Source organism: Simochromis diagramma, unplaced genomic scaffold (genome assembly GCF_900408965.1).
Source record: "Simochromis diagramma unplaced genomic scaffold, fSimDia1.1 OVJJ01000443.1, whole genome shotgun sequence".
NCBI classification, from domain to species: Eukaryota; Metazoa; Chordata; class Actinopteri; order Cichliformes; family Cichlidae; genus Simochromis; species Simochromis diagramma.
The window spans coordinates 539,955-566,819 of NW_024387268.1; the positions used below are offsets into that span (position 1 = coordinate 539,955).

The window sequence follows — 26,865 nt, forward strand, 5'->3', positions numbered from 1 at the left end:
CATCTCCCAAAAGAGGAGATGAAGTACAAGAGGCATCATTGTGGGAAAAAATATTTCTCAGCTTTTATTTACATTTGAGCAAAAAGTGTCATGTTCAGAATTATTCATACCCTTCTCACTATTCTATAGAAAAGCCTTTATTGCTATTACAGCAATCAAACGCTTCCTATAATTGCCGACCAGCTTGTCTCCACAGGTGTTTTTGCCCATTCATCTTTAGCAATGAGCTCCAAATCTTTCAGGTTGGAGCGTCTTGTTGCCATCACCCTGATCTTTAGCTCCCTCCACAGATTCTCAGCTGGATTCAAGTCAGGACTCTGGGCCACTCCAAAGCATTAATGTTTTTGTCTGCTAACCATTTCTTCACCACGTTTGCTGTGTGTTTTGGGTCAGTGTTGTGCTGTTTCTCTGCAGACTGCCTGATGTTGTTGTTGAGAATCTTCATGTATTGCTCTTTTTTTTTTCATGGTGCCGTTTACTGTGATTAGGTTCCCTGGTCCATTTTCTGAATAACACCTCCATAGCATCAGGTTCCCACCACCATGTTTGACAGTGGGGATGGTGTTCTTTGGGATGAAAGCTTCTCCTTTCTTTGTCCAGACGCCTTATCTGAATCGTGTGTCGTATCTGAAGAAGTGGCGTCCTCCTTGATCTGCATCCTTGGAACCCAGCAGTGTGCAGTGTCTGTTGGACTATCTGCTTCGAGACATTGGCTGTGTCCCAATTCAGCGACCGCACGCTTTGTAGTACGCATTTGTAGACCGATTACGTCACAGTGACGCGACGAAGGGTGTCCCAATTCGAAGTGTACTCCAAATGCGGTCGACAAATGTGCAGTTCATTTCCCCAAATTTGAAGTGTGGGCTGTATCCCAATTCAGGGTCTGCAGCCTTAAAAGACACCATGCTGAGAACTGGCTTTGGACTTTCAAGTACAACATTATACCAACAACTTCAGATGAGACATCCTTACTGGTGTAACATTTTCTCAGCGAATGTTTGCTTTTCCCGTTACATGGTGGTGGTAATACACAGCATTTTTATGTTTTTATTCTGAGTGGTGGGTGTGAAGATATCTTGGCAGTTGCCCGGCAGCTCCCTTTGAAGTGAAGAGGGGATGTTATGCGTCAGGTTCTAGGGGATGCGTTTTTGGGGGAAGGGCTGGGGTATGTTTTCATTTCCTCCTTGGGATGATGAATCCTGCTATGTTTGGAAGGAGAAGGGCTGAATCAAATTCAAAGATCTTTATATAGATGGAAAATTTGCGTCATTTAATCAGCTTAAGCAAAAGTTCAATTTACCGCCTTCACATTTTTACCGTTACCTACAAATCAGGCATTTTATGCAATCCAATATGAAGAATTACCAAGATGTTCCACATGAACATTTTTTAATGTGCTCCTGAGCCCTCCTTACTCCAATCGTTTGATTTACACTATTGTACATTTGTTTGATGACAGCATTGAAGTGCAGACTACGAGGATAAGAGACGCTTGGAAGGAGGAATTGGTTATAGAAATATCAGAATCAATGTGGGACAAATGCTTATCAAAGATTCATTCCTGCTCTGTTAACAGCAGACATCAGTTAATACAATTTAAAATTGTCCATCGGCTACATTACTCCAAGGTTTGGCTACACAAAATTTATCCTTCAACTTCCCCATATGTGACAGATGTAAAGTATCAGAGAGCACATTGGCTCACGCTTCCTGGCATTGCCCCTCATTGACCAACTTCTGGTCCAAAATATTTGATTGGTACTCTAAAGCTTACGGGATCTCCATCTCACCCAATCCAGAAATTGCAGTTTTTGGCTGTGCACGTTCCAGATTATGGATACTGGTAGTTTCTAATCTCTCTCTTTTTTTGTCCTTCTCTATTGATTATTATTGTGCTATTTCTTGTCCTATTATCTCAGCACTTGAGCTGTATTTGTTTGTTGATGAGTTTCTATGCTAGAAAAATTAAAATAAAATATTGAAAAAAATTGGCAAAAACATTCAAATGTACCTGTTTTAAGATTTCAGTGTTTTTAAAAAAGATAAAGTGAGCTATCAACAGAACGCAAAACAATTTCATCCTGTGACTTAAAAAGAGATTAACTGACATCAGGCAACACTTTACTATGCAATACCACTTTTCTACCACAAGATGGTGCAGTGACTCTATTTAACCAGGTAATTCATTAAGAGAAAATCTTGTTCACAGTGTTGGAGAAAAGACAAACCCTCCTGAGTAATGCAGATGAAGCTTTCTGTTCACCTGAAGAGACTGGTATCTTTATTTACTCTTTAGAGGTTTTCACAACACAGCATACACGAAATACAAATGGCTGTTGTGGAAGCTGCTAATGTCAGTACGGCTTGAAATATCCATGAAAACTATGTGAGTTCCTCATCTTACGCCCGGGAACATGAAGTAGAACAAAAGAACAGCCAGAAGATGCTGACGACCAAAGATGAATGGCTCTTCAGATCTGATCTGCTGCAGTGAGAGTCTGCTGCAACGCCCACAGTGACAGGAAACACCAAAACTGTGTACAAAAACACACTTCTGCACACTGCTCAGCTCCACTGGGGGCGACATCATCCAGTAGGCGGGGCTCTCCCTCTGCACTGTGTTCAACCATTGTGTCAATAATAAGTGCTGCTGTGAAGAGAACAATTCTCAGACTGAATGTTGAACATCAGCTAGTTTCTCCTGTTGATTTAAACCTTGTTGTACAGATGGAACATTGGCTGTGGATTATTCTTGCTGCTCTTTTCTTTGGTGAGATACAAACATCAACATGTTTCCTCTGCTTAAATAAATGTGTGAGTCTGATTAATGGTGAGTTTTTAATCCTGTTCATTGATCCATCTCTTCCTCTGCATGTTCTGTTCTTCCTCAGAGTGTAAAGGAGAAGACAAAGTGATCCAGGAACAAGGAGATGTCATTGCTGCTGAAGGAGACACAGTTACACTTTACTGCAAATATGAAACAACTTCTACATATGCATATTTGTTCTGGTACAAACAAGATGTGAACAACTTTCCAAAGTATGTTTTAAGGCGAGACAGTACGGGAGCTGAAGAGAATGCTCGAGAGTTCCCGAAGGACAGATTTGATGCTGAGCTCAACAAGACATCAGTTCCTCTGAAGATCCAGAAGCTTCAGCTGTCTGACTCTGCTGTGTACTACTGTGCTCTGCAGCCCACAGTGACAGGAAACAGCAAAACTCTGTACAAAAACCTTTGGAGCAAAGACAACAGAATACTCCACAACATCCACTAGAGGGAGCCACACACTGTTAAACCTCTGATTCTTGTGTCATTGGACTGATGACAAAGACAACAGAGAAATGAAGCAGTAAAGATCAGAGACAGAGACAGAGCTGCTGTGGAAGCACAAAACTATTTGATTGGCTGAGCTATTAAACTGGCCCCGCCCACTGAAGTTGAGCTCATCCAATGACATTATTTGTTGGTCATTGTGCTACAGTGGAAGAACATTGTTCATGTGCTGTCTGTCTGGCTTTAATAACTCCAAAGACATGTTGCTGCACCTCTTTTTGCTTCTATCTCACATTATAGGTGAGTTTAAGAACAGGGATTAAAGTTTAGTTGAAGCTGCTGCATTAAGCAGATATACAGACTGCATTTCACTACTTTTCTTCTTTCTTTTTCCAGGACTAACAGCTGGAGACTCAATCACTCCTCAACAACCTGAAGTCACTAAAACAGAAGGAGAATCTGTCAAACTCACATGTGACTATGAGACAACATCAGAGTATGTACGCCTTTACTGGTACAGACATGATTCTGATCTTCAGGCTCCTCAGTTTATACTCTACAAAGGAGCAAGATCTCGGAGTGATCGTCAATATATTCCTGATAATCGATATGAATCAAAAACATCACGTACAACAACTACTCTGACCATAGCAGCCCTAACCCTGGCAGACACAGCTCTCTACTACTGTGCTCTAGAAACACAGTGATACAAAGTGTAGAAGAGGCTGTACAAAAACCTGAACACAGATATCTGACTACTCTTCAAAGAGGAGGGAAGTGGTATTCAAAGCACAGCTTCATATCAGATGGATTCTGCTAATTCCTGTTTTATCAGAGTCACTGTGGTTACAGCTGCTAATGAAACACTGTGGGAGGATTCACATGAGCAGCAAATCCACATCAACCACAAACCAACACTTTATATCAGCATCAACAGTCAGGAGGAAACATCGTCGCTGTCTGTGGTCCTGAAATTCAAAGCATCTGAAGTGTAAATGTTGTGAAGCTGAAGGAAAGAGATTCACTTCCTGGTTAAATAAAGGATAACATTAATTCGGTATTTCTTTTCTCAGTGTTTGTTCCAGAGTTGAAATGAAGCCTGATGAAAAATAAAAATGTATTAAAAGTCTTTAATTTTTGTCAACATACTGCAGGAAATGTTGATTCAGGTATTAGAGGATTGGAGGTTGCAGATTATCTTTGAGTTCCTCCAGCAAAGTGGGAATAATCGACACTCTCAGTGTGTTCTGATCTGATCTTCTGCTGGGATTAAAAATAAACGAACACAATCAAATCCTCTCCTCCTTAAACTTTACAGTCTGATATGGAAACTTGTGCAGACGCTTGTGCAACGAGACCAGCTGTAAAAATCACCGTGTGGATTTCTCTAACGTGTCGCTGCAGCTCGCTGGATTGTTTAACACCAACAGATGGTTCACTGCTTCAACAGACCCTGAAAGTTATTTTCTGTGGCTCCACCCACTGATTTACTCAGCCAATGAGATGGTATCCTTTATGGATTTGACATAAAAAATGTACTGTTGACATTTATAAAGGGAGCTCAGTGAGAAGATTGATGTAGAGGTGGAAACTCCTGACCTGACCCTCAGTTCTTACCTGTGCATTTCTGGGAGTTCCTTTCTCTAAGCGCACTACACTGGAGGGGAATATTTAAGTCAAGCACACAAACTGATTTACTATTATTTTCAACACACAGTCTCTTTGTGCAGATATTTTACAAAGACAAGAAACGTGTCTTATACTTTGCGCTCGATATGGCAGAGTTAAAGCTGCACGGAGATTTAAGAGCTCATGCTAGAAGAGTGAATGCCAACAAAGATGTGATAAAAACTTACAAATAACCAATTCACCCAACTCTAAATGTGCTCACTGTACTCAGCCCCCACTCTGTGTGGTTTATGTCTATGCTCTCCATTATTCTCCCTTTCAGCCACTCATTCATTGAACCCATCTCCTCCACATCTCCACCTCACCCAAATCAGTCAGAGCACCATCCGAGCCTAAATATTCATCTTCACCACCAGCAGCATCTAAAACGCCGGGAGTCCCGTCCTAGATTCTGTCACTGCTGGGACTCCATCAGAGTCCAATCTCCAAATACACTGATTAACTTCTCTATCTCAGAAAATCACGTTCAGTTCTTCCAAGTGATCTCTCCTTATTGAATTAATGTCACGTCTAAAGCACCAAACAAACACAAAACACAGCAAATGAAAAAAAAATCTACTGGAGACTCGAGCTGGCAGAGCGCACACAATCAACCCTGAACTGAGTCGGAGTGAAAACATGAATTAGAAAGTTCTGAATCAAATACAAATTATAACCTGACATAAAATCACAAAAATATGCTGATGACATATTTTGATTAGGGCTGCCACAAACGATTATTTTGATAGTCGACTAGTCACCGATTATTTTTGCGATTAGTCGACTAATCAGATCATCATCCATTGAATGTAAAACTACAGCTTATTGCACCAGCAGCATCTGCTCTTATATAACTATCATTAGCTTACAGCTTTAAGTGTTTAAGGTGCTAACTAAAAATAAAGACAAGATGATAGTTTATTAAATTTTAATGAAATGTGCAGATTGTTTCGGTGGAGTTTAATAAACTCAGCCGTCTGATCCTTGCTATCTAAAATATAACAGGACACCGGAGTAAATTCTCCAGCATCTCACACTTCTGATGATCAGCTGTCTGCTTGACGTTTATTCAGCTGTGTAAAAACTATAACTTTAATCTCAGCCAAACCGATTTACTCAGGAACAAATAAAATACTGAAAAAAGCCAAACAACATTTTTAAGTTATCTAAGTGACTCATATATCATGTTTAACCTGAGTAGTGAAAGACGGCGGTGGGTTTGAAAACGATTTGCCGGGAGTCCGGTGTTCTCACGGCTCTAGTGAGCCTTGCCCCCGGCTAGCTATCGAGCTAGTGGGTAACAGACGTCTCCGAAAACGTCGGAGCGCTTTTGAAAATATGTGGTGTCTTGATAAACTGAGCAGATATTTGAGGTTTACACAGCTACATTCTCGCCTGAAAATATGTTAAACGTTTATTTTGTGACCCAGAAAGAATAATAAGAGTAATACTAAAACTAACTAGCTGCCGCCATTGTTGGAAACTGAGCTGGGCTGCGCTATGAATTCTGGGACACAGCTTCTTCTTCTTCTTAACGGCAGCTGGCATCCTTGTACATGCAGTGCTGCCATCTTCTGTTTCAGTCCGTTATTACACTCTTAAATCCTACTACTTATTCCTGCGTCTTTTGTGATCTTACAAAGCTTCAAACGACACGTCGACTATTAAATCAGTCGTCGACGATTTTGATCGTAATCAATTTTGACTAGTCGACTAATCGTGGCAGCCCTAATTTTGATGCAGTTTAGTTTAAGACATTTTCTTTGTCAATGGAAAATTGTACTTAGTAGTCAGTATAATCTTTTAATGATATAAGTTTGCATATGGTAGAATACTGCATGTAATCATTTGTGTTTAGAAGTATATAGTTGGTGGCATATTGAAAGAATGTCTCATCCTAGGAGGTCTGTAACATTCCAGGGTGTTCTGGCGTTCACCCCCACGTCCTAGGAGCATGGGAAAGGTTGTACCTTGGCTTATTGTTTTACGGCAGGATTAACGTAGCTATGTTAGTTTTAGTCTAAGTGCCTTTTTACATATAGATGAACTGTTGGACTTTCCAGACCAGCAGGTTAAGGGGAGTCGTTTATGGGGTCACACACACACACCCCCCCACATTCCAATGTAAGGAACAAGCGCTCACTGGAGTTTATAAATAAAGACCGGGGCAGTCTCTCAGTGCGAGTCTCTGGGCCTCACTCTTGGAGTGTCAGTTCTGGAGGCTGCCCTTGCTAGCAAGAAATTCTGTGTTTCTCTTCTCTGATTCTCTACTGAAGAAGTGTTTTAGAGTATATCTCTTAACATTCTTCTTTGCTAAACAGAAACTTTGGGGCTCTCTTGGGTTCCCACTCTGATAAACACCAAATAGCAGTTTTCAGTGGAGAGTCCAGTGTCAGAGTTTGAAGAGGAGGCATTAGATCATCTCCACAGTGAGCATGCAAATCTTTGGTTCCTAAAGAACTCAAAGGGTTGTTCGCTATGCATTGATGCCTCGGGGTCAGACTGTCAGCACATTCCACTGTAACGTCCTGCAGCGTCTGAGGGAAACATGCAGCACAAACCACCTGAACCTTGGAGCGTGCCGTCCATACAAGATGTGGGTCAGTTTCAGAAAGACATAGTGGAGAGATTATGAGGCCGTTTTCAAACTGTTTTAATTTCCTTTGTCTGCGGTGAGATTATTATTCACAAGTGGAAACCATTTAAGCTGCCAATCATCCCAGGTGAGGAAGTCCCAGCAAATTCATCCCAAGGTCTGATCATGTGATGTTCAGTGAAACTGCAACAAAGCCAAGAGCTACAGCTCAGACTCTGCAGGCCTCAGTTAGCAGGGTAACACAGAATGTACAAAAACACAAGGTACTGGAAGATTTTTCCACATGGCTCAGCTCCACTAGAGGGCGACATCATCCAGTAGGCGGGGCTCTCCTTCTGCACTGTGTTCAACCATTGTGTCAATAATAAGTGCTGCTGTGAAGAGAACAATTCTCAGACTGAATGCTGAACATCAGCTAGTTTCTCCTGTTGATTTAAACCTTGTTGTACAGATGGAACATTGGCTGTGGATTATTCTTGCTGCTCTTTTCTTTGGTGAGATACAAACATCAACATGTTTCCTCTGCTTAAATAAATGTGTGAGTCTGATTAATGGTGAGTTTTTAATCATGTTTATTGATCCATCTCTTCCTCTGCATGTTCTGTTCTTCCTCAGAGTGTAAAGGAGAAGACAAAGTGATCCAGGAACAAGGAGATGTCATTGCTGCTGAAGGAGACACAGTTACACTTGGATGTACATTTGCAAGTCAAACAACACCCACCTTGTTCTGGTACAAACAAGAAGTAAACGCTTACCCAAAATATATCTTGCGGAAATTTCTCTCTGGAGCAACAGATAAAGCCCCAGAGTTCCAGGAGGACAGATTTGATGCTGAAATCAACAAGACATCAGTTCCTCTGAAGATCCAGAAGCTTCAGCTGTCTGACTCTGCTGTGTACTACTGTGCTCTGCAGCCCACAGTGACAGGAAACAGCAAAACTCTGTACAAAAACCTTTGGAGCAAAGACAACAGAATACTCCACAACATCCACTAGAGGGAGCCACACACTGTTAAACCTCTGATTCTTGTGTCATTGGACTGATGACAAAGACAACAGAGAAATGAAGCAGTAAAGATCAAAGACAGAGACAGAGCTGCTGTGGAAGCACAAAACTATTAGAAGAAAAATAACTTTATTTATAAAGAACACTTTCTAACAATGTCGAACATTTACAGTTTGTTTGTCTTCTGAAGAAACAGAAACAAAACTGCTTCAGCTGTCAGATATCACCACTCCAACATCTGAGCTCATAACCCACAAACAACTGAGACACAGTAAAAAAGAATAACAGATATTTCAATCAGAGTCAGATATCGTCTCGTATCCTCCTGTTTTCAACAACACTCAGAATCCAAAGTGATGGAGGTAAAGTTTGTGCGACTCCGTCACAGGAGAAAATCTCAAAGGCTGCAGATGAAGACCATCAGCTGACAAAATGCTCCTCCACTTTTTTAATATTTGAATGTATTGTTATAAATTTATACAGTTGTAATAATATGACAAAGAAACTGCTGTAGAAAATCACTGAAAACATGCTGAACTCAAAGGTTGATTATAGCGTTATTAGAAAAGTTACAAAACACTTCTTCCAGAATCGCAAAGAAATCTCCCAAAACTAGAAACTCCCTGAAATTCAAAAGGTCAAAAGAACGTTATCACAGATACAGCAGCAGAAATGAGCATCCTCTGAAGGGTGGCGCTGGCCTTCCTTAGTGATCGGGTGAGGAGGTCAACTGTTCATGAGGGACTTCTTACAAAAAAAAGAAAAATGAACAGATATTATCAGAACAAATGCTGCCAATCAGAATAGTTGTTGGAGTAGTGTAAAGGTGTTTGAAATACGGTTTTCCCCACAAAACTTTCAGCACTACGACTGCTGTTTGTGGGTCTTCATGTGCAACGACAAATGATGACTCTGGCGGAACATTTTCCCACAGGTTTTACAGTGATACGGTTTCTCTCCCGTGTGGATAGTTTTGTGGCTTTTAAGTGACGTTGACAGAGTAAATCTTTCCCCGCAGGTCTCACAAACATACGGCTTCTCTCCTGTGTGCGTTCTCATGTGACGCAGAAGGTTACAGCGTGTAGTGAAGGTTTTCCCACATGCTTGGCAAGGATGAGGCCTCTCTCCTGTGTGGCTCGTGGTGTGGATTTTAAGCGACCCTGACGTTGTAAATCTTTCCCCGCAGGTCTTACAAACGTGAGGCTTCTCTCCTGTGTGGCATCGCATGTGGCTCAACAAATTACTACCTTGACTAAAGGTTTTTCCACACGTTGTGCAAGAATATGGCCTCTCTCCTGTGTGGATTCGTTGGTGGGCCATCAAATTACCACTTTGATTGAAAGACTTCCCGCATGTTTTACAAGAGTATGGCCTCTCGCCGGTGTGGATTCTCATGTGGTTCATCAAATCACTGCGTTGAATAAAGGTTTTCTCACACGTTTTGCAAGAATGAATCTTCTCTCCCGTGTGAGTTTTTGTGTGACGCAACAAAACGCTCTTTTCACTAAAGGTTTTCTCACACGTTTTGCAGGTATGCAGCTTCTCGCTTGTTTGCATTCTGGGACGTGTCCTCTTTTGAGACTTTTTCTTGAAGGCTTTTTTACATTTTCTTAAGGGAAAACCATCTCCTTTCAAAGGCTGTTTAACTGTATCAGTGTTACACTTATCAGCTGGCATGGGAGAGCTTTCTGTATCATTGCTCTGACTTCTGCTTCTTTTTCCAGTCGAACCTGAATTGACATTCCTGCTTCCTTCCTGATCTTGGCTCTCAGCTACAGCAGAGCTGTGAGCAGCGAGCTGGTCACTGTCTGGTTCTGCTTCACTCTGGTTGCTTTCCCCCCAAGTAACAGTCACCTTAAAAATGGTATCATTCTCTTCCTTCACTACAACCTGCTCGTCCTCCTGACTGCTGCGCAGTTCCTGCTGTTCCTCTGTACTCTGAGGAGGTTCTGGTTCCTCCCGGTCCAGTCTGGAGCTCCTCTCCTGGTTACAAAGCTGCTGCTCAGGAAGAACCTCCTCCTTACAGATATGCTGCTGTGCAAGGTCTGGAAGGACAGAAAGAGACAAGAAAAATAAACAAACACGGTTATGACAGTAGGACATCACCATATATTCCTATTACTTAGTCAGCGTGTCAATCACCGTTCATTGTAGCAAGTTAGGGTTTCAATCCCAGCTGTTGTGGCAGTGCCGGGAATACATGTGAGCTGTGTGGAAGTGCAGAGTACTGAGAAGCAAGGTTTCTTTCACTTTGTAAAAATGGCTCCAAATTAATGGATGTCTACACTAATTCAGTATTTTGGACTAACAAAACCAAGATGCCCCCCTCCCAATGATGAAACTAACTGACCACCGACTCGTTTAGTAGTACTCAAATGTAAATTATTTTCCTGGTTCATTACAAACCACCAGTGCAGTGCTGTGAAATAAATGCACTGTGATTAACCAGGTTTTTTTCCACTGCCCACACGCAGGCCTCGTTACTGCCAGACCTGCTGAATGAAAAAAAAAAAGAAGAAGCTGTCTGACAAAGTGATTCCAGCGAACCACAGCAAGAGCCAACGTGAACCTTCCTCAGAGGAGCCGGCCTACCAAAATCTCTTCAAGAGCACAGCAACAACTCATCCAGGATGTCACAGAAAAAACAGAACAACACATAAAGAACTTAGTTCAATATTCAACAACAAGACAGAATCTGGGAGACCAGACGAGACTAAAGTTCAACTTTCTGGAAGGTTTGAGTCCCGTTTTAAGTGATGTAAAACTAACACAACATTTCAAAAAAGAACGTCATAGCAACAGTCAAACGTGGTGGTGGCAGTGTGATGCTGTGGGGCTGCTTTGCTTCTGGGTGATGTTGAAATCTCCCAATTCTTTTAATCTTTGGGCTGAAGGAAGGACAATACTCGGTGTATAAATGCTCAATCAACAATCATTTATTTCCATACAATTCAACACTTATGAGCATTAGAACCATCATGATGGGGAGACATGCATGAAGAGGGTCACAGCGAGTCTCAAAATGGTGACGGGTTACACAGCCTTTTATAGTTCCTAGCGGCCACAACCTAGTCGTAAAAGCCTAAACATTCACATTCTTTCTCTGTTACGGCGCCTAAGTTATGACCTCGGCAGTTGTTTCTCTGCTCTCTGTAAAGGTGGGGGTATGGAATGTGGTCTGTCTCTTCTGCCCTAGACACAGAGTCTCCTGAACAATCTTTCTTTTTATGATTCAACAATAAAGCATGTCAAGAAAACAGTGTAATACATTCACAGCAGATCAAGGATACAGAGTGATGCACACTTATGCACACACTAAATGATTATGTTCTTTTAACCCAAAAGTATAATGAGGACTAAACTACATACACAGCACACCATCTAAACTAAAGGATAATATATGTCCTACAGCTGTTATCATAATTCAACTACTTTGATTACATACATAAGGTAACATATGATAACAGAATAATATCACAGTGACGACCAGAAAGCCCTGACGGAAAATCCCAGTCCGACTTCAAAGTCTTAAAGGATTTCGCAGCCTGCTGTTCCGCACCGTCGTAAACCTTCCAAATGCTGAACTGCAAAACTTTGGAACAGCTTTCTGCCTCCACTCTTGAGTCATTGGCCTTATGTAAGCATCTCCTCTTCATGTAATCTTTGTGTTTTGTCTTGATCTAATCAAAATGTAACTTTTAAAGAAAAAAAATTCTTAAACACAAAAAATATCAAAGTTTTTTGAGTACAGTCGAAGGTCAAAGTCAAATAAAATTAAGATTTATATGGAATCTAAATTAAGGCAAAAAATGTACCTTTACTCTGTTTTCTTGGAAAAGTTTCTGACATTAAGTTTTTGTGCTGCTGAGAAGAGCACAAACATGAATTAATATTAATAATAATTCAGTGTCAAACTAACAACCCTCGGGCCCGTGGCTCAGAGTTTATTGGTTCATGTACAATTTTACTGACTTGTCAAAAAAGCTTTTATTTGCATATTTTAAAAATATTAATGCAATTTAATTGATACAATATTTTATATTATTTCACTTTTAATTTGAAAAATGTTATGAAAGCCTAGAAATGAATACGGTGGATTACACCCCACGCCCCCCTGCAGACTTAAATCTGGAGGCTGTGAGGACTTAATGTTGTTTATTCACACGCTGCTCCTGAATCTGTTTGTATTGCAGGTCTGTGTTTAGTTGCTAAAGTGGATGAAATGCTCGTGTTTACATCATTTAACACATCGGCGTGCAACAGAGCCGTGCATTAAACGAAGCATCAAAGCAAAGGTATGTATGTCTGTACCCATTACAGGTACTGCACTGCAGTGGTTTGTATCATATCTATCTAATAGACTCCAGTTTGTGCATGTAAATGGAGAGTCCTCTTCACACACTGAGGTTAATTATGGAGTTCCACAGGGTTCAGTGCTAGGACCAATTCTGTTTACATTATACATGCTTCCCTTAGGCAGCATCATTAGAAGACATAGCATATATTTACACTGCTATGCAGATGACACCCAGCTCTATCTGTCCATGAAGCCAGATAACACACACCAATGAGTTAAACTGCAGGAATGTCTTAAAGACATAAAGACCTGGATGGCCGCTAACTTTCTGCTTCTTAATTCAGGCTGGACGACTGTAATTCATTATTATCAGAATGTCCTAAAAACTCCCTGAAAAGCCTTCAGCTAATCCAAAATGCTGCAGCAAGAGTCCTGACAGGGACTAGAAAGAGAGAGCAGATTTCTCCTGTTTTGGCTTCCTGTTAAATCCAGAATTCAAAATCCTGCTCCTCACATAAAAGGTCTTAAATAATCAGGCCCCATCTTATCTTAATGACCTTGTAGTACCATATCACCCTATTAGAGCACTTCACTCTCGCTCTGCAGGCCTACTTGTTGTTCCTAGAGTATTTAAAAGTAGAATGGGAGGCAGAGCCTTCAGTTTTCAGGCCCCTCTTCTGTGGAACCAGCTTCCAGTTTGGATTCAGGAGACAGACACTATCTCTACTTTCAAGATTAGGCTTCAAACTTTCCTTTTTGCTAAAGCATATAGTTAGGGCTGGACCAGGTGACCCTGAATCCTCCCTTAATTATGCTGCAATAGACGTAGGCTGCCGGGGGATTCCCATGATGCATTGAGTTTTTCCTTTCCAGTCACCTTTCTCACTCACTATGTATTAACAGACTCTCTGCACTGAATCATATCTGTTATTAACCTCTGTCTCTCTTCCACAGCATGTCTTTATCCTGTCTTCCTTCTCTCACCCCAACCAATCACAGCAGATGGCCCCGCCCCTCCCTGAGCCTGGTTCTGCCGGAGGTTTCTTCCTGTTAAAAGGGAGTTTTTCCTTCCCACTGTCGCCAAAGTGCTTGCTCATAGGGGGTCATATGATTGTTGGGTTTTTCCTCTGTTAGGTTTTGTATTGTTGATTGTCATTTATGCTTAGAAATATTTAACCATATATGCTTAGAGGTGTATAATCAATTGTGTAGTGATAGGATGTGTGATCTTTAGCAGGCTGCAAAGGCTTGGTGTGCATTCCTGGAATGCACACCTACATCCTGGGAGCATGGGAAGAGGTCGTACCTTGTTTTATTGTTTTATGGTAGGATAAACGTGGCTGTATCTGTTTTAGGCTAAGTGCCTTTTGTTTAGATGAACTGCTGGACTTACAGATCAGCAGGTTTAGGGAAGTCTTTATGGGGTCACACTCTGACCCCCCCCCCCCAACACACACACACACAGGCAAGGTACTCTTTGTTTGTATGTAGACGTCATATGTGAATGAACCTATGCATATTCATGTAACCTCAATAAAAGAGCAGTGTTACGGGGGAGCGGACGAGAGCAACTGGGGTCAAGCGAAGGAACGGGGTTTGTCCGGTTCTCTCCCGTGCACGAGAAACATGAAGAACTTTGCCTACTTCGTGTCTTGCTTCTGTGTAATTATATTGTCTTCAACGTTCCAGCGAATAGGTTCAAGCTACAAACCTATCATTCTCTGTATCTACTGTACAATATAAAGCGCCTTGAGGCAACTGCTGTTGTGATTTGGCGCTATATAAATAAAATGGAATTAAATTGAATTGAATTAAATTGAATTGAAGAAAGGCTCTAAAAACATTTAAGAACTTGGAGGCCCCTAACAGTCATTCACCAGCATGGTCACAGGGCGCCATCTGATTGCTGGAGTTTTTTCTACACTACTGTAGAGTCTTTGCTTTACAGTATAAAGTGTCTTGATGCGGTTGCTGTTATTTAGCGCCATATACATTGAACTGAAATTAAAAATTGCTCTTTTGATCGTCTTATGTGTCCATTTTCTGGCGCTGGTTGATTATATTGATACCACTGTAACTCACACTGTGGATTTATTTTGCCCGAAAAATCGCTACAGAACAAACGTCACAGACTCACCTGTCCTGTGCAGCTTGATTTGGGGTTTCCAGGTGATATCCAGCAGTCTGCGCTGACGGTCGATCTCTTCCTCGTACTGGACGATCGTTTTTTCAAACTCCAAGAATATTTGTTCAGCAGCAGCAGTTAGTCGCTCGTTGATAAACTCTCTCAGATACTGAGCTGAAGGCATCGTTGCTGCCACAGCTCACACACTCAGCTCACACAACACAACACGACACGACACGACACGACACAACCTACCTCCTGCTGAAACAAAGATTAGCGTCTCTCCCCCGTTTACTTCCGCCTGGTGCCACACGGTGAAGTTCCGGCAGAAGAGGAGAGTTGCCTTTTCGTTCCGCTTCGTAAAGCTCGAACGTGTCTGTTTCTCTTGCTCCCCAAACACTTTTATAACCACCATAAGTTTTCAGTTTCTGTTTTTCTCCGTTGCTGTGAGGGTCCATGCAGAGTGTATCCGGTCAAATTTCCACCAAAAGCAGAAATAAATAAATAAACAAGCAGAGAGTTAGAGACCACAATCAAATTAGCTAAAATTCCACTGGTACTGAACGAGTTATTTCTGCTCATTATAAAGGAGAAAAGTAAAAAAATAAAAATCAGCCTGTTTATTGTATTTTGCTTTTATCTGTGTTTTTTACTTCAGAGGCAGCAGCAGGATCTATGACTGCTGTGCTTCTCTGACTGGGTGGACTGAGGTTTTGCCCCACACACGGGATTCCTTCTTCTTTTCCTTACTACTACTACTAATTCTTCTTCTTCGTCTTGTTATTATCATTATTATTATAAGTATATATTATCAGAATGGACACAATAAAAAAAAAAAATCAAACAGCGGTTTACACTGACCCCCCCCAAAAAACAAAAAACAAAAAAAACAAACAAACCCCCCCCCAAAAAAACAACGTTCCAGAGTCTACAGGCATCCACAGGAATTATTCCAGGTACATGGAACACCAGGAATTTGAAATGTCACCTGTTTAACTTTGGGCAGAATCGGTGCTGCTGCAGTGCCAGAAGCTGCTGGATTAGTTTTCTGAGGGTCCCGGATGATCTCCATCACCTTGCTGTTTTCATTTGTTGGAAATTAAAGTTTTGAAATAAACTCTGCCTGAATTAATTATCCAGTTGTTCATTATATTTGTTCATTAAGTGGGTCACAGATGGTACTATTGTTTCCATCCAGGTTTCTAAAAACCTTATCAGTGAGCTGCTGATTAAAGGAGCTGATGATGTGATTTTTAGCCTTTGAAAAATGAAAATGATAAGTTTGTGATGACCACATCTTTAAAGTCCTAGGACCTGGCGTCCACATATGTCGACATCACATTTTGGGTTATTTAAACCAAAATACTCAATTTTGCTCTACAAGGGCCTGATATCCACTTACGAGGACGTTATACTGCCACTGTTCTATTGAAATTTTAAACAAATATCCTCATATGTGGCTCTGATTTTTCTTAGAAACAAAAATCAGGTTAAAAAAAATCTGGTAATTCTTTGTTTTTACATTCATCAGGTCCCAATCAGCCCAAATATCAAAGAGAAATTAAAAACGCTGCCGTGGAAGAGTTCGGGTCTTAGGAGGTTAAAGTCCTTCACATTTAATAAAGCAAACAACATAGAAGAGCTGAGCTTCAGTAAATGAAACATGAATGAAAATGAAACACAAAGAATGTTATGGAACCAGGTATGGCGTGAGGCAGAAACATCCCATTGTGTAGGTTCAGACTTTTTAACTAACAGATGTCAGCGTGTGAGAGTAAACGGCTGTTTTTCCAATCAGCTGAATTCTTCTGGTTCACCACAGGGATGTTGTCTCTCTCCCCTACTGTATATTTTGTACACCAATGACTGTCGGAGTACACAGCCTACCAGGCATTTCATTAAATATGTGGATGACACAGTCATGGTGAAGAATATTCCCATAGGCCTGTTGTGGATGAGTTTGTTTCTTGGTGTGATCGGTCATTCTTAAAGATCAACACCTTGAAAACTGAGGACCTGGTAACTGACTCCAGGAGGACATCCCCCCATCCTGCACTAACAGTAGTAAACAGTGCAGCCATTGAACTGGTGGACAGTTGGAAGTAAGTTTGTTCTCGATCATGCTCTGTCCTTTGAGTCACATCTTGCTGCTACAGTGAAACAGATCCAACAACAGCTGCACGTTTTAAGGAGATTGAAAGTTTTTAATGTTTCATGTGAAATGATGAACCTTTTTTTAAATAAAGGTTTGATTGAATCTGTTTTACTGTTTTGTATCATTGCTTGGTTTGGTGATCAGACTTGGTAACTTGGTTACAATATTTAAATGCATATTAGAAACCATTGTCCATTTGGCCCAGCTGGTTCCATTTTCTATTTTTCTTTTATGATTAAAAAGACAAATTAGGAAGATTTTTTTTAAACATTTTTTTGATGGACATTTGAACCGACAGGTGTCACACGCTGTTTCACCACAGAGTTTAATCCTTCAGTCAATTCAAATCTACCAGCTTGTTTGCAAATCTGCTGCTCCACACACATAAATACAAATAACTTATTTTACTTTTTATTGCTAGTTTTTAAGTCTTTCTTCATGTATTGTGTTGTAATTCCTGTGTACTGGCTTTGTGAAACATGGATTCATGATGTTAAAGGCATGCTAAACAATAAACCATATATATGTGTGTGTGTGTGTATATATATATATATATATATATATATATATATATATATATATATTAGGGGTGCAACGATACACAAAATTCACGGTTCGGTTCGGTTCGATACTTTGGTGTCACGGTTCGATATTTTTTCGATACAAAAAAATGTTCATGCATTTTTAATTTGTCATTTATTAAAATTATAAATATATATTTTAACTCAAAAGTACAGTTTTTAAATTTAACCCTAACCCTTGTGTGTGTTTTTTATTTTGACAGCGAATGCGCACCTGCGGACCAATTATGTGCAGCCCTGGTTATTTAGCTCATCATATTGCAGCCACAGAAATTCTTTTGTCCATGAAACCATAAAGCTGCACTTTCTTTTTGCCTTATAGTCTGATTTGTCATAACTTCTCCGTTTTGTGGTAAGCTTTTCTTTGGCTGTCACTTCTTCACCCTGACCTGTCTTATTTGGCTCAGCAGAACTGAAATGCTTTTACACGCACTCACATAAGCTCAGCGATTCTCTGCGCGATCAACCTCCCACATGTTTAAGCTTGCTGCGGGAGATTTCACTTGTCATGTTTGCATAGTAAGCTAACGATTAATAAGACGATGTCAGAGGAATTGGCGCACAAATTATCATCACTCACAGATCAGTGCTGTCGCTCTCTATACACAGTTCGCACGATTGCAAAGTGAAAGCAAAAAAACAAGCGCAAATTCAAACGCGACTTCAATATGTCACATATTGACAGTGGCTCACCGATGCCAATGACATAATTACCCAGCTACATTTCTGAAAGAATGCAAAAGCATTGACATATATTTTTCCTTCCTACAATAGCCCAACGGGCAGGGAAGAGATAGATTTTGGTAGCCCGACTGAAAAAATCGCTAGCTCCGGGACGTCGGGCTAGCGATATTGCGAGCCCTGTATCTGATTGAGGAATCACTCATCTTTGGAAAAGAGAGTTTATTACAGAGAAATGGCTCTTTCCAAAATAAAAGCTATACTATCCGCTTCTTCTGGGCTATATTCTCAGCAGCATAAGGAGAATCATGTGCTAACAGCTGTCTAAATGACTCGGCTAAAGTTAGTAGCATGCTTGCTTTTTTTTGTCTGCTTCCACTTGTCTTTGCACTAGGATGATGTCGGCGTAAATGTGCAGTCATATTCGTTGTGTTCCCACTAGTGCTTTCAGGTTAATCTCGTTGAAATGACCTTAACGCCACAACACGGCAAATCTCCGTTAACGAGCTACCGCCGATCGCTCCGTGCATGGGGCTAGACGGCAAACACGTTAACGAGCTAACTGCGCTAACACACTAGTTCACACCAATGTAATTGAGCATTGCGTGGCACATCCAACATACTGTTTTACTTTAGTCCATGACTCGCTTACCTTCAGGGTCATACGTCACATGAAAACCAAAATAATTCCAAACGCCAGATCTGAATGTTGCAAGTAGAGCTTAACTTCTGTCTCGCTAGCTTGCCCTGCGCTCTTCCTTCTGACTATGCTGTCTGTGTTGAGCGCTCAGTGGATCTGCGCTCGACAGTGCAGCCTAGGCGGAGTAGTCGAACACAGATTCACTGAGCGCTCAACACAGACAGCATCGTCAGAAGGAAAGTTGATAAAATAAATTACAAATGTTGTATTGTTCGATACATATGCGTACCGAACCGAAAGCTCTGTATCGAACGGTTCAATATCGATACGAATATCGTTGCACCCCTAAAATATATATATATATATTTTAGGGGTGCAACGATATTCGTATCGATATTGAACCTATATATATATATATATATATATATATATATATATATATATATATATATATATAAATATAAAAACACCAGGAGTCAGGTTCTGGAAATTCTTCTGGTGTCTCCACATTTATAGCTCATCTAATCTGGAAACATATCTGACTCTGAGTCTCACTTTTAGCTCAGTGATGGAGAACATTTGGCTCGTTGTGCACACAGTGCAAAGTGCTCCATCCTCCCTCCTCACAGTGATTCAAATGCTGCTAACAGTCTGTGAACCAGGAGGAAGAGGAAGTGAGAGAAGTGAGACTCAAAGAGGAGACAGAGGGCGACATCATCCAGTAGGCGGGGCTCTCCTTCTGCACTGTGTTCAACCATTGTGTCAATAATAAGTGCTGCTGTGAAGAGAACAATTCTCAGACTGAATGTTGAACATCAGCTAGTTTCTCCTGTTGATTGAAACCTTGTTGTACAGATGGAACATTGGCTGTGGATTATTCTTGCTGCTCTTTTCTTTGGTGAGATACAAACATCAACATGTTTCCTCTGCTTAAATAAATGTGTGAGTCTGATTAATGGTGAGTTTTTAATCATGTTTATTGATCCATCTCTTCCTCTGCATGTTCTGTTCTTCCTCAGAGTGTAAAGGAGAAGACAAAGTGATCCAGGATCAAGGAGATGTCATTGCTGCTGAAGGAGACACAGTTACACTTTACTGCAAATACGAAACAACTTCTACATTTCCATATCTGTTCTGGTACAAACAGGACATGAACGACTATCCGAAATATGTTTTACGGCGAGATGCTTCTGGAACTGAAAACGCTCAAGAGTTCCCGAAGGACAGATTTGATGCTGAACTCAACAAGACATCAGTTTCTCTGAAGATCCAGAAGCTTCAGCTGTCTGACTCTGCTGTGTACTACTGTGCTCTGCGGCCCACAGTGACAGGAAACAGCAAAACTCTGTACAAAAACCTTTGGAGCAAAGACAACAGAATACTCCACAACATCCACTAGAGGGAGCCACACACTGTTACACCTCTGATTCTTGTGTCATTGGACTGATGACAAAGACAACAGAGAAATGAAGCAGTAAAGATCAGAGACAGAGACAGAGCTGCTGTGGAAGCACCAAACTGTTTGAAGAAAAAACCCTTTATTTATAACAAAATGTTTCTAACAGCTTTGAACATCTGCAGTTTGTTCGTGTCTCCTTTAAAACTCAAACAGTTAAAAAAAAAAAAAGAAAAAAGGAAAAATTAAAGGTGTTTTAAAGAAATTAAATTCTTTGTGACACTTTCAACGCTCCAAAATCTGAACCCACAATTCACAAATAACCATAAGACGGAAAAACAAGACCAACACACATTTCTATCAGTGAGCGATTGTCTCGTACCTGCTGGTTTAAATGACACTCAGACGCACACAGAAACCAAAGTAACGATAAAAAGGTTTGTGTGACTGTCACAGCTGCTGTTCGAAAACTGCAGATGGATGACACCAGGTGAAAAACTACTTCTCCACTTCAATATTTACATCACCATTATAAATTTAAAATGTCAGAAAATGATCCAAAAGCTGGAGAAAATCACTGAAAACGTGTTGAACATACAAATAACTGGAATCTCTGAGAGGTCGATATAATGCTATTAGAAAAGTTAAAGTCCTTTTCCAGAGCGTCAAAGAAATCTCCCAAAACAAGAAATTACGATAAAAAAAAATAAAAAATGAAAGAACAAAATCACAGGATGCGCACCGAGGCAGATCCAGAACAATTACACCTCTCACCTGACTTGGGAATACCTGAGCGTTCCCCCGAAGGAGGTCTGAGCTTCTCTGCTCAGGCTACTGTCCCAAACCCAGCAGCAGAAGATGGATGAACTCAGTCCTGCTGGTCAGTCAGACAGGTTCTCAGTGCATCCAACCAACCACAGCAAGAAGACTTTAAACATGGCTTTCTCCAAAAGGAAAAGGAATCTAACATGTAATATATTCTAAAAGACGCGTTATGTTTTCATTAGGGCAGTGGTTCTTAAAATGTGGTATGCGTACCACTGGTGACACATGTTAAAAACACAACAGCCTTAATAAATGCAGAGTAGTTTGTTCATACGTCATCACTTAAAGGTTGGATATCCCACCTGCTGAGAATGTTTTAATGCAGTACAGTTGTTATTATCACCTGTCACATCCTGTTTATGACAGTTCTAATAAATAACATTCATATAAGAAACTGCATGTGGTGTTTAATAGGTGTATACTACTGTACTCTAATGTCGGTCAAAGGCTGGTAATTTAAGAGCCATATATTTTACGTGGTGGTACTCACTGTGAAAAGAAACCCTGCATTAGACAAACAAAGCTTCATCGCAGAACGGAAAATAAAAATCAAATGAAGAACACAGTTTTACACGTGACAACATCAAAATAGTTGTTGGTAGATACTTGTTTTCTCCACAAAACTTTCAGCACTGCAGCTTCTGCTGGTTGTGTGTTTTCATGTGAAACAACAAATGATGACTCTGGCGGAACATTTTCCCACAGGTTTTACAGTGATACGGCTTCTCTCCTGTGTGGATCGCGTTGTGGCTTTTTAGCGACGTTGACAGAGTAAATCTTTCCCCGCAGGTCTCACAAACATACGGTTTCTCTCCTGTGTGCGTTCTCATGTGGCGCAGCAGGTTACTGCGTTTAATGAACGCTTTCCCACATAACTGGCAAGAATGAGGCCTCTCTCCTGTGTGGATCACTTTGTGTAATTTAAGTGACGATGATTCGGAAAAACATTTCCCACAGTGATCGCACTGGTGCAGCTTCTCTCCTCTGTGGCTTCGCATGTGGCCCAACAAATGACTACTCTGACTGAAAGTCTTTTCACACATTGTGCAGGAATACGGCCTCTCACCGGTGTGGATTCTCAGGTGGATCATCAGATTCCCGCGTTGCCTAAAAGTTTTTCCACATATGTGGCAGGAAAACAACCTCTCTCCTGTGTGGACAGTCATGTGGCGCAGCAAAGTGCTCTTCTGAGCAAAACTTTTCTCACATGTATTACAGGTGAATGGTTTCTCACCTGTGTGGATTTTGTAATGCTCCTTCATTTGGCACTTTTTCTTAAAAGACTTTCCACAAATGTCACACTGGAGAGATTTTCGACCCGTGTCAGTGTTACACCGACTCGCTGATGGCGGGAATTCTTCAGAATTGTTGCTCTGACTTCTGTTTACATGAAGTTTTGACTCTGGATTTCCAGAGTCTGAATCGCCCTTCTTCCCTCCTTCCTGAGCTCGGCTCTCAGCTGCAGCAGAGCCGTGAGTGAGGAGCTGGTCACGGTTTGCTTCTGATTCACTGTGGTCACTTTTGCTGTGAGCAGAAGTCACCGTAGAAGTTTTCGTCTCTGTCACTACGGACTGCTCTCCCTCCTGACTGCTGCAGAGTTTGTTCTGTTCCTCTGTGTGCTGTGGAGGTTCTGGTTCCCCCTGGTCCAATCTGGAGCTCCTGTCCTGGTTCCTGAGCTGCTGCTGTGGGAGGTCTGCAGGGACAATAGGAGCCCAGAAAAAGAAAAGCAGTGAAATACATTGTTCCTTTAATCATGTTCGGGGTAATGAACATGCTGTATCATCTTTAGGTGGAAACTAGCGAGCTAACTCCCTGCTAACTTCGAACTCGGTTAAACTTCATAAATTCTGTTTTCGTGGATGCCTGAATGTTAAACTTAACTGTTACAGCTGATAGAGCAGCCACACTGATTATTTTATTAAAGATTAAAGGATTTAGACAGTTTGTAACTCTGTGACGCCGCAGTGATCGTTTGACCCGGAAGCGGCTAATGACGTCCGACTTAAAGACCGGATAGGAGGCATCCTTTCTGCAAACAGCTACAGTCTGACTGGAATCACTCTACAAGAGATTGTTGAAGGTCTCAAATAACTGCTGTCTATTTTATCAATGCAGACTAACAGCTAACACGTCTCCACCAGTTTAAATGAGGCTTCGTTGGTGGATTTATTCTGTTTACATTCTGAAAGACCAGGAAGGTTACTGAGTGCAAATGTAATCCGGTCTTTAAGTCTGACGTCACCAGCCGTGTCTGCGCTCAAACTGCGCTGCAGGTCCATAAATCAAACAATCACTGAGAGTTACAATCGGTCTAAAGTCTTTAGACCGTTTGTAACTCTCAGTGACGTCATATATACACATCTTACTATATGTACTAGAGCTTTTCTATATTTTCATCCTGTGTCGAGCCAACTGTAATGAAACTGTGTGCCTTGTACACTTGCTGTACACTGAATGACAACAAAAGCATGTCTCTAAGCACCAAGCCAACAACATTAACCAAACAACACTCGTAGGTTTGCAGCTGACATGGATCCACTCGTTTTATACATACTTTGAGTCTAATGCTGAAACTCTTTAATTATAACAATACTTCATGGTATTTCTCTCTGAAAAATAACTGCAGCTGCATCATAAATTGTGTAACAGAGCTCTGATTAGGACCAGACCATCAGAGTGAGACTCACCTGTTCTGTGCACATCTGTCTCAGCACTGGTGCTGACGTCCAGCTCTCTGGGCTGATGGTTGATGTCTTTCTCGATCTGGGTAGAGTTATTTAAAACTTTGAATGCTTCTCTGGATTCAGTCCCAACAAACACACTGGAGTCGGAGTGAGTGGCGTTACTGAGGTCGCTTTCCTCATAAGTTTCAGTCACCGTAAAGGTATCCGTCTCCTCCTCCAGTCCCAGCTGCTCTCCCTCCTGACTGCTGCACAGTTCCTCCTGTTGCTCTTTAATCTGTGGAGCTTCTGGTTCCTCCTGCTCCACACTGGAGCTCCTCTCCTGGTCCCAGAGCTGCTGCTCAGGGAGAACCTCCTCCTCTCTGCAGAGGAGTCGCAGTGGGAGGTCTGGAAGTAGAAAAGGACACAAAAAAGAAATAAATAATATTATAAAAAGGCAAATACTCCGACACACACACACAAGCTTTCAAAGTTACTACACGGAGAAAAGCCAAAACAGAGAATACACGCGTACTGAAAAAAGGCCTCTGAGTCGCTTACAGGCTGTTAATAGTGTCTATACTGCAGGGGGAGAGAGAGTTCAACAAACATGTAAGTGAAGGGAGGAGAGGTGATGAGGAGGTGCTGGGTATGAGTGCCTTTAAAGAAAGGATAGAAAAGGTTGTGTTGAACTTTAACAAGAGGGAGGAACACAGAGGGATGTATGAGGCTGCAGGAAGGTGCACACAGGTGAACTCCATCTTATACAGAAGGTGAAATCTGAAGGAGACATAGCTGGGGGCATCAGATGGAAGTCTGCAAGATAACTTTGGAAATCAATAAGAGGAAGTGAGAGAAGACAGAGGAAGGGAATAAATGGTGGAAGCTGCTCCGAGTGGCAGGGAAGAGTTCCCAGACGACTGGAAAGCACAGCTGACATGCTGAGGGAAACTCTCAGGAAGGGTTTGTGTATAGTACATATTGTGTATCTGTACAGAGGAGAGAGAAGGAGGAGGTTTGCTGGAAAGAGGGAAAATTTCTCCTGGAGCAAATATTCCGTCATACCAGAAAGTGTTTTGGAAAAGAGAGAGAAAAGGTCATGTGTTCTCCTGTGTGGACGGAGCAGGAAGGAGGCGCTGTTGTTGTCTCAGCTAAATGAGTTGTGTGTCAGTACATACGATTAAAACTTAAGCACCAATGTCTTTAAAACAAACCCCAAAACACAGCCACTGATGTACAACACAGAACAGAGGAACTCCTGATTGGTCAGCATTTACATCACAGACACAAACTGTGATTGGACACTTTGAGTGCATCCAACAATCCACAGCAGAAACACACTGACTGTGAACCAGGGCAGCACGGTGCTGTGGTGGGTAGCACTGTTGCCTCACAGGAAGACGCTCCTGAGTTTGAATCCACCCCCTGCTCACGGCCCTGTGTGGAGTTAGCATGTTCTCCCCGTGTTTGAGTGGGTTCTCTGGATCCCTCCCAGTCCAAACACGTGCACTTAGTGGGGTTAGGTTAACTGGTGATGCTAAACGGCCCGCCCAGGGTGTACCTCTCCTGTGGTAGCTGGGATACGAATGAAATGAATGAAACTCTCCTGCTTCATAATGACGACACAGTCCGGAGAAAGAGCAACCAGAAGCTTTTCTACAACTTTACACGACAAAGAGTTGAGCGGACAGACCTCAGCACAAAACCAGACACGCGGTTAAAACTGAGCTTCTTTGTTTTTTCTCTCATATGCGGATTAAATGCGTAGTTAAACTTTCCAGGGGCAGGAGGACGCTCACCGGTCCGGTGTTCCAGATCTACTGGCGTTTAGATCAACTGGCGTTGGTCGAACAGATGTGTGGCAGTCTTGCGTTTCAGGAGCTGCTACCGACAAACCAGCAAAAAAACGCCAAATGTGTCACCTGTGACACTTGTGAGGTTGTCTCAAACACACTCCGTCAGTCTTGATGCTGTTGAACAACAAAATGTTTAAAAATGTGGCGAGTTTACCTGGTGATATCCTCACGCGCGACGCGATCGCGAAAACAGCAAACAAGTAACACCACGCCGATGTTGTTCACAGGACAGCAAGAGTAAACGATCGGGAGACTCTTGTCGTCGTTATCGTTCCCCTCGCACGGTTTATTTCTCCGGTTTCAGCGTTTTTGCTTCACAACTACAGCGAGCAGTTTACTTTGTGCACTAACATGGAGTCGAGTCAACCAGCGCCACCTCTGGCCAAGTGCCACAGCCTACAGCCAGATCAGCCTGTGACACACATCTGCACCACGTTTGATTTCGTTTCATGCACATTTGTACCTTTCAGTTGTGTCTGTTTGTGCGTCATGCAAATAAACCTTTGAAATGAATGAAACCACACTAATATTTCACTAGTGTTGTAACATCACAGGTCGTTAGCGTAGTCTGCCTGTGTCTTTTCTCTGCGAACAAACATTTCAGAGTTGGTTGTTATATACAGTCTGTATAAGTGTGGTTAATCTAATAAACATGTGTAAGGAGACGGCAGTTACTGTGAATGTACAGCAGGTGATTAGTAATAAACAGTCAGACAATGACTCTGACAATCTCATTCAATCTTGCAGACTGAATGCACCTTCTGTGGAAAGTGGTACCACACAGTGTGTGTGGACGTCCCCTGTGCAGAAGGCGACTACAAATGTTGTGGGTGCTAAATAAACAGAAACAAATGATCCCTGTAGTCTTTGCTTACTGATTGTTTTCAGTGTTGACAATCCACATTGCTGGCATTGCATCTTTCAACATGTTTGTGGGTAGATTTGGATGTACCAGGGTTTAGTGCAGCCACTCAGCCTCTACTCACTGTGATCATAGCAGCAGGTGCAGATGTGTCACAAGTTTATCCAGTAGTAGGCTGTGGTAGTAGTGGACTGAGCTCCATTTGAAACTGCTCCAGCTGCTGTGTGATAGTGGATCTGCTACAA

General features: G+C 41.7%; 1 protein-coding gene and 1 gene segment (V, D, J or C); one reads left to right on the forward strand and one right to left on the reverse strand.

Moving 5' to 3' along the window:
- Window positions 1-7,947: 7,947 nt before the first annotated feature.
- LOC120715463 lies at window positions 7,948-8,970 on the forward strand. The segment is given in 3 exon segments: window positions 7,948-8,031; window positions 8,153-8,504; window positions 8,931-8,970. Coding segments are annotated over 3 exon segments (435 nt in total).
- LOC120715464 (zinc finger protein 845-like) overlaps window positions 8,848-26,865 on the reverse strand; it is a 218,014-nt gene continuing 199,996 nt past the window's right edge. The window contains exons 7-10 of the mRNA XM_040002473.1: window positions 23,930-24,283; window positions 21,874-22,935; window positions 14,977-15,162; window positions 8,848-10,587 (exon numbers count right to left, since the gene is read on the reverse strand). Of these exons, the coding sequence (XP_039858407.1) occupies window positions 9,407-10,587; window positions 14,977-15,162; window positions 21,874-22,935; window positions 23,930-24,283 (2,783 nt within the window). The 3' untranslated portion in view covers window positions 8,848-9,406. The remainder of the gene's footprint in view (window positions 10,588-14,976; window positions 15,163-21,873; window positions 22,936-23,929; window positions 24,284-26,865) is intronic.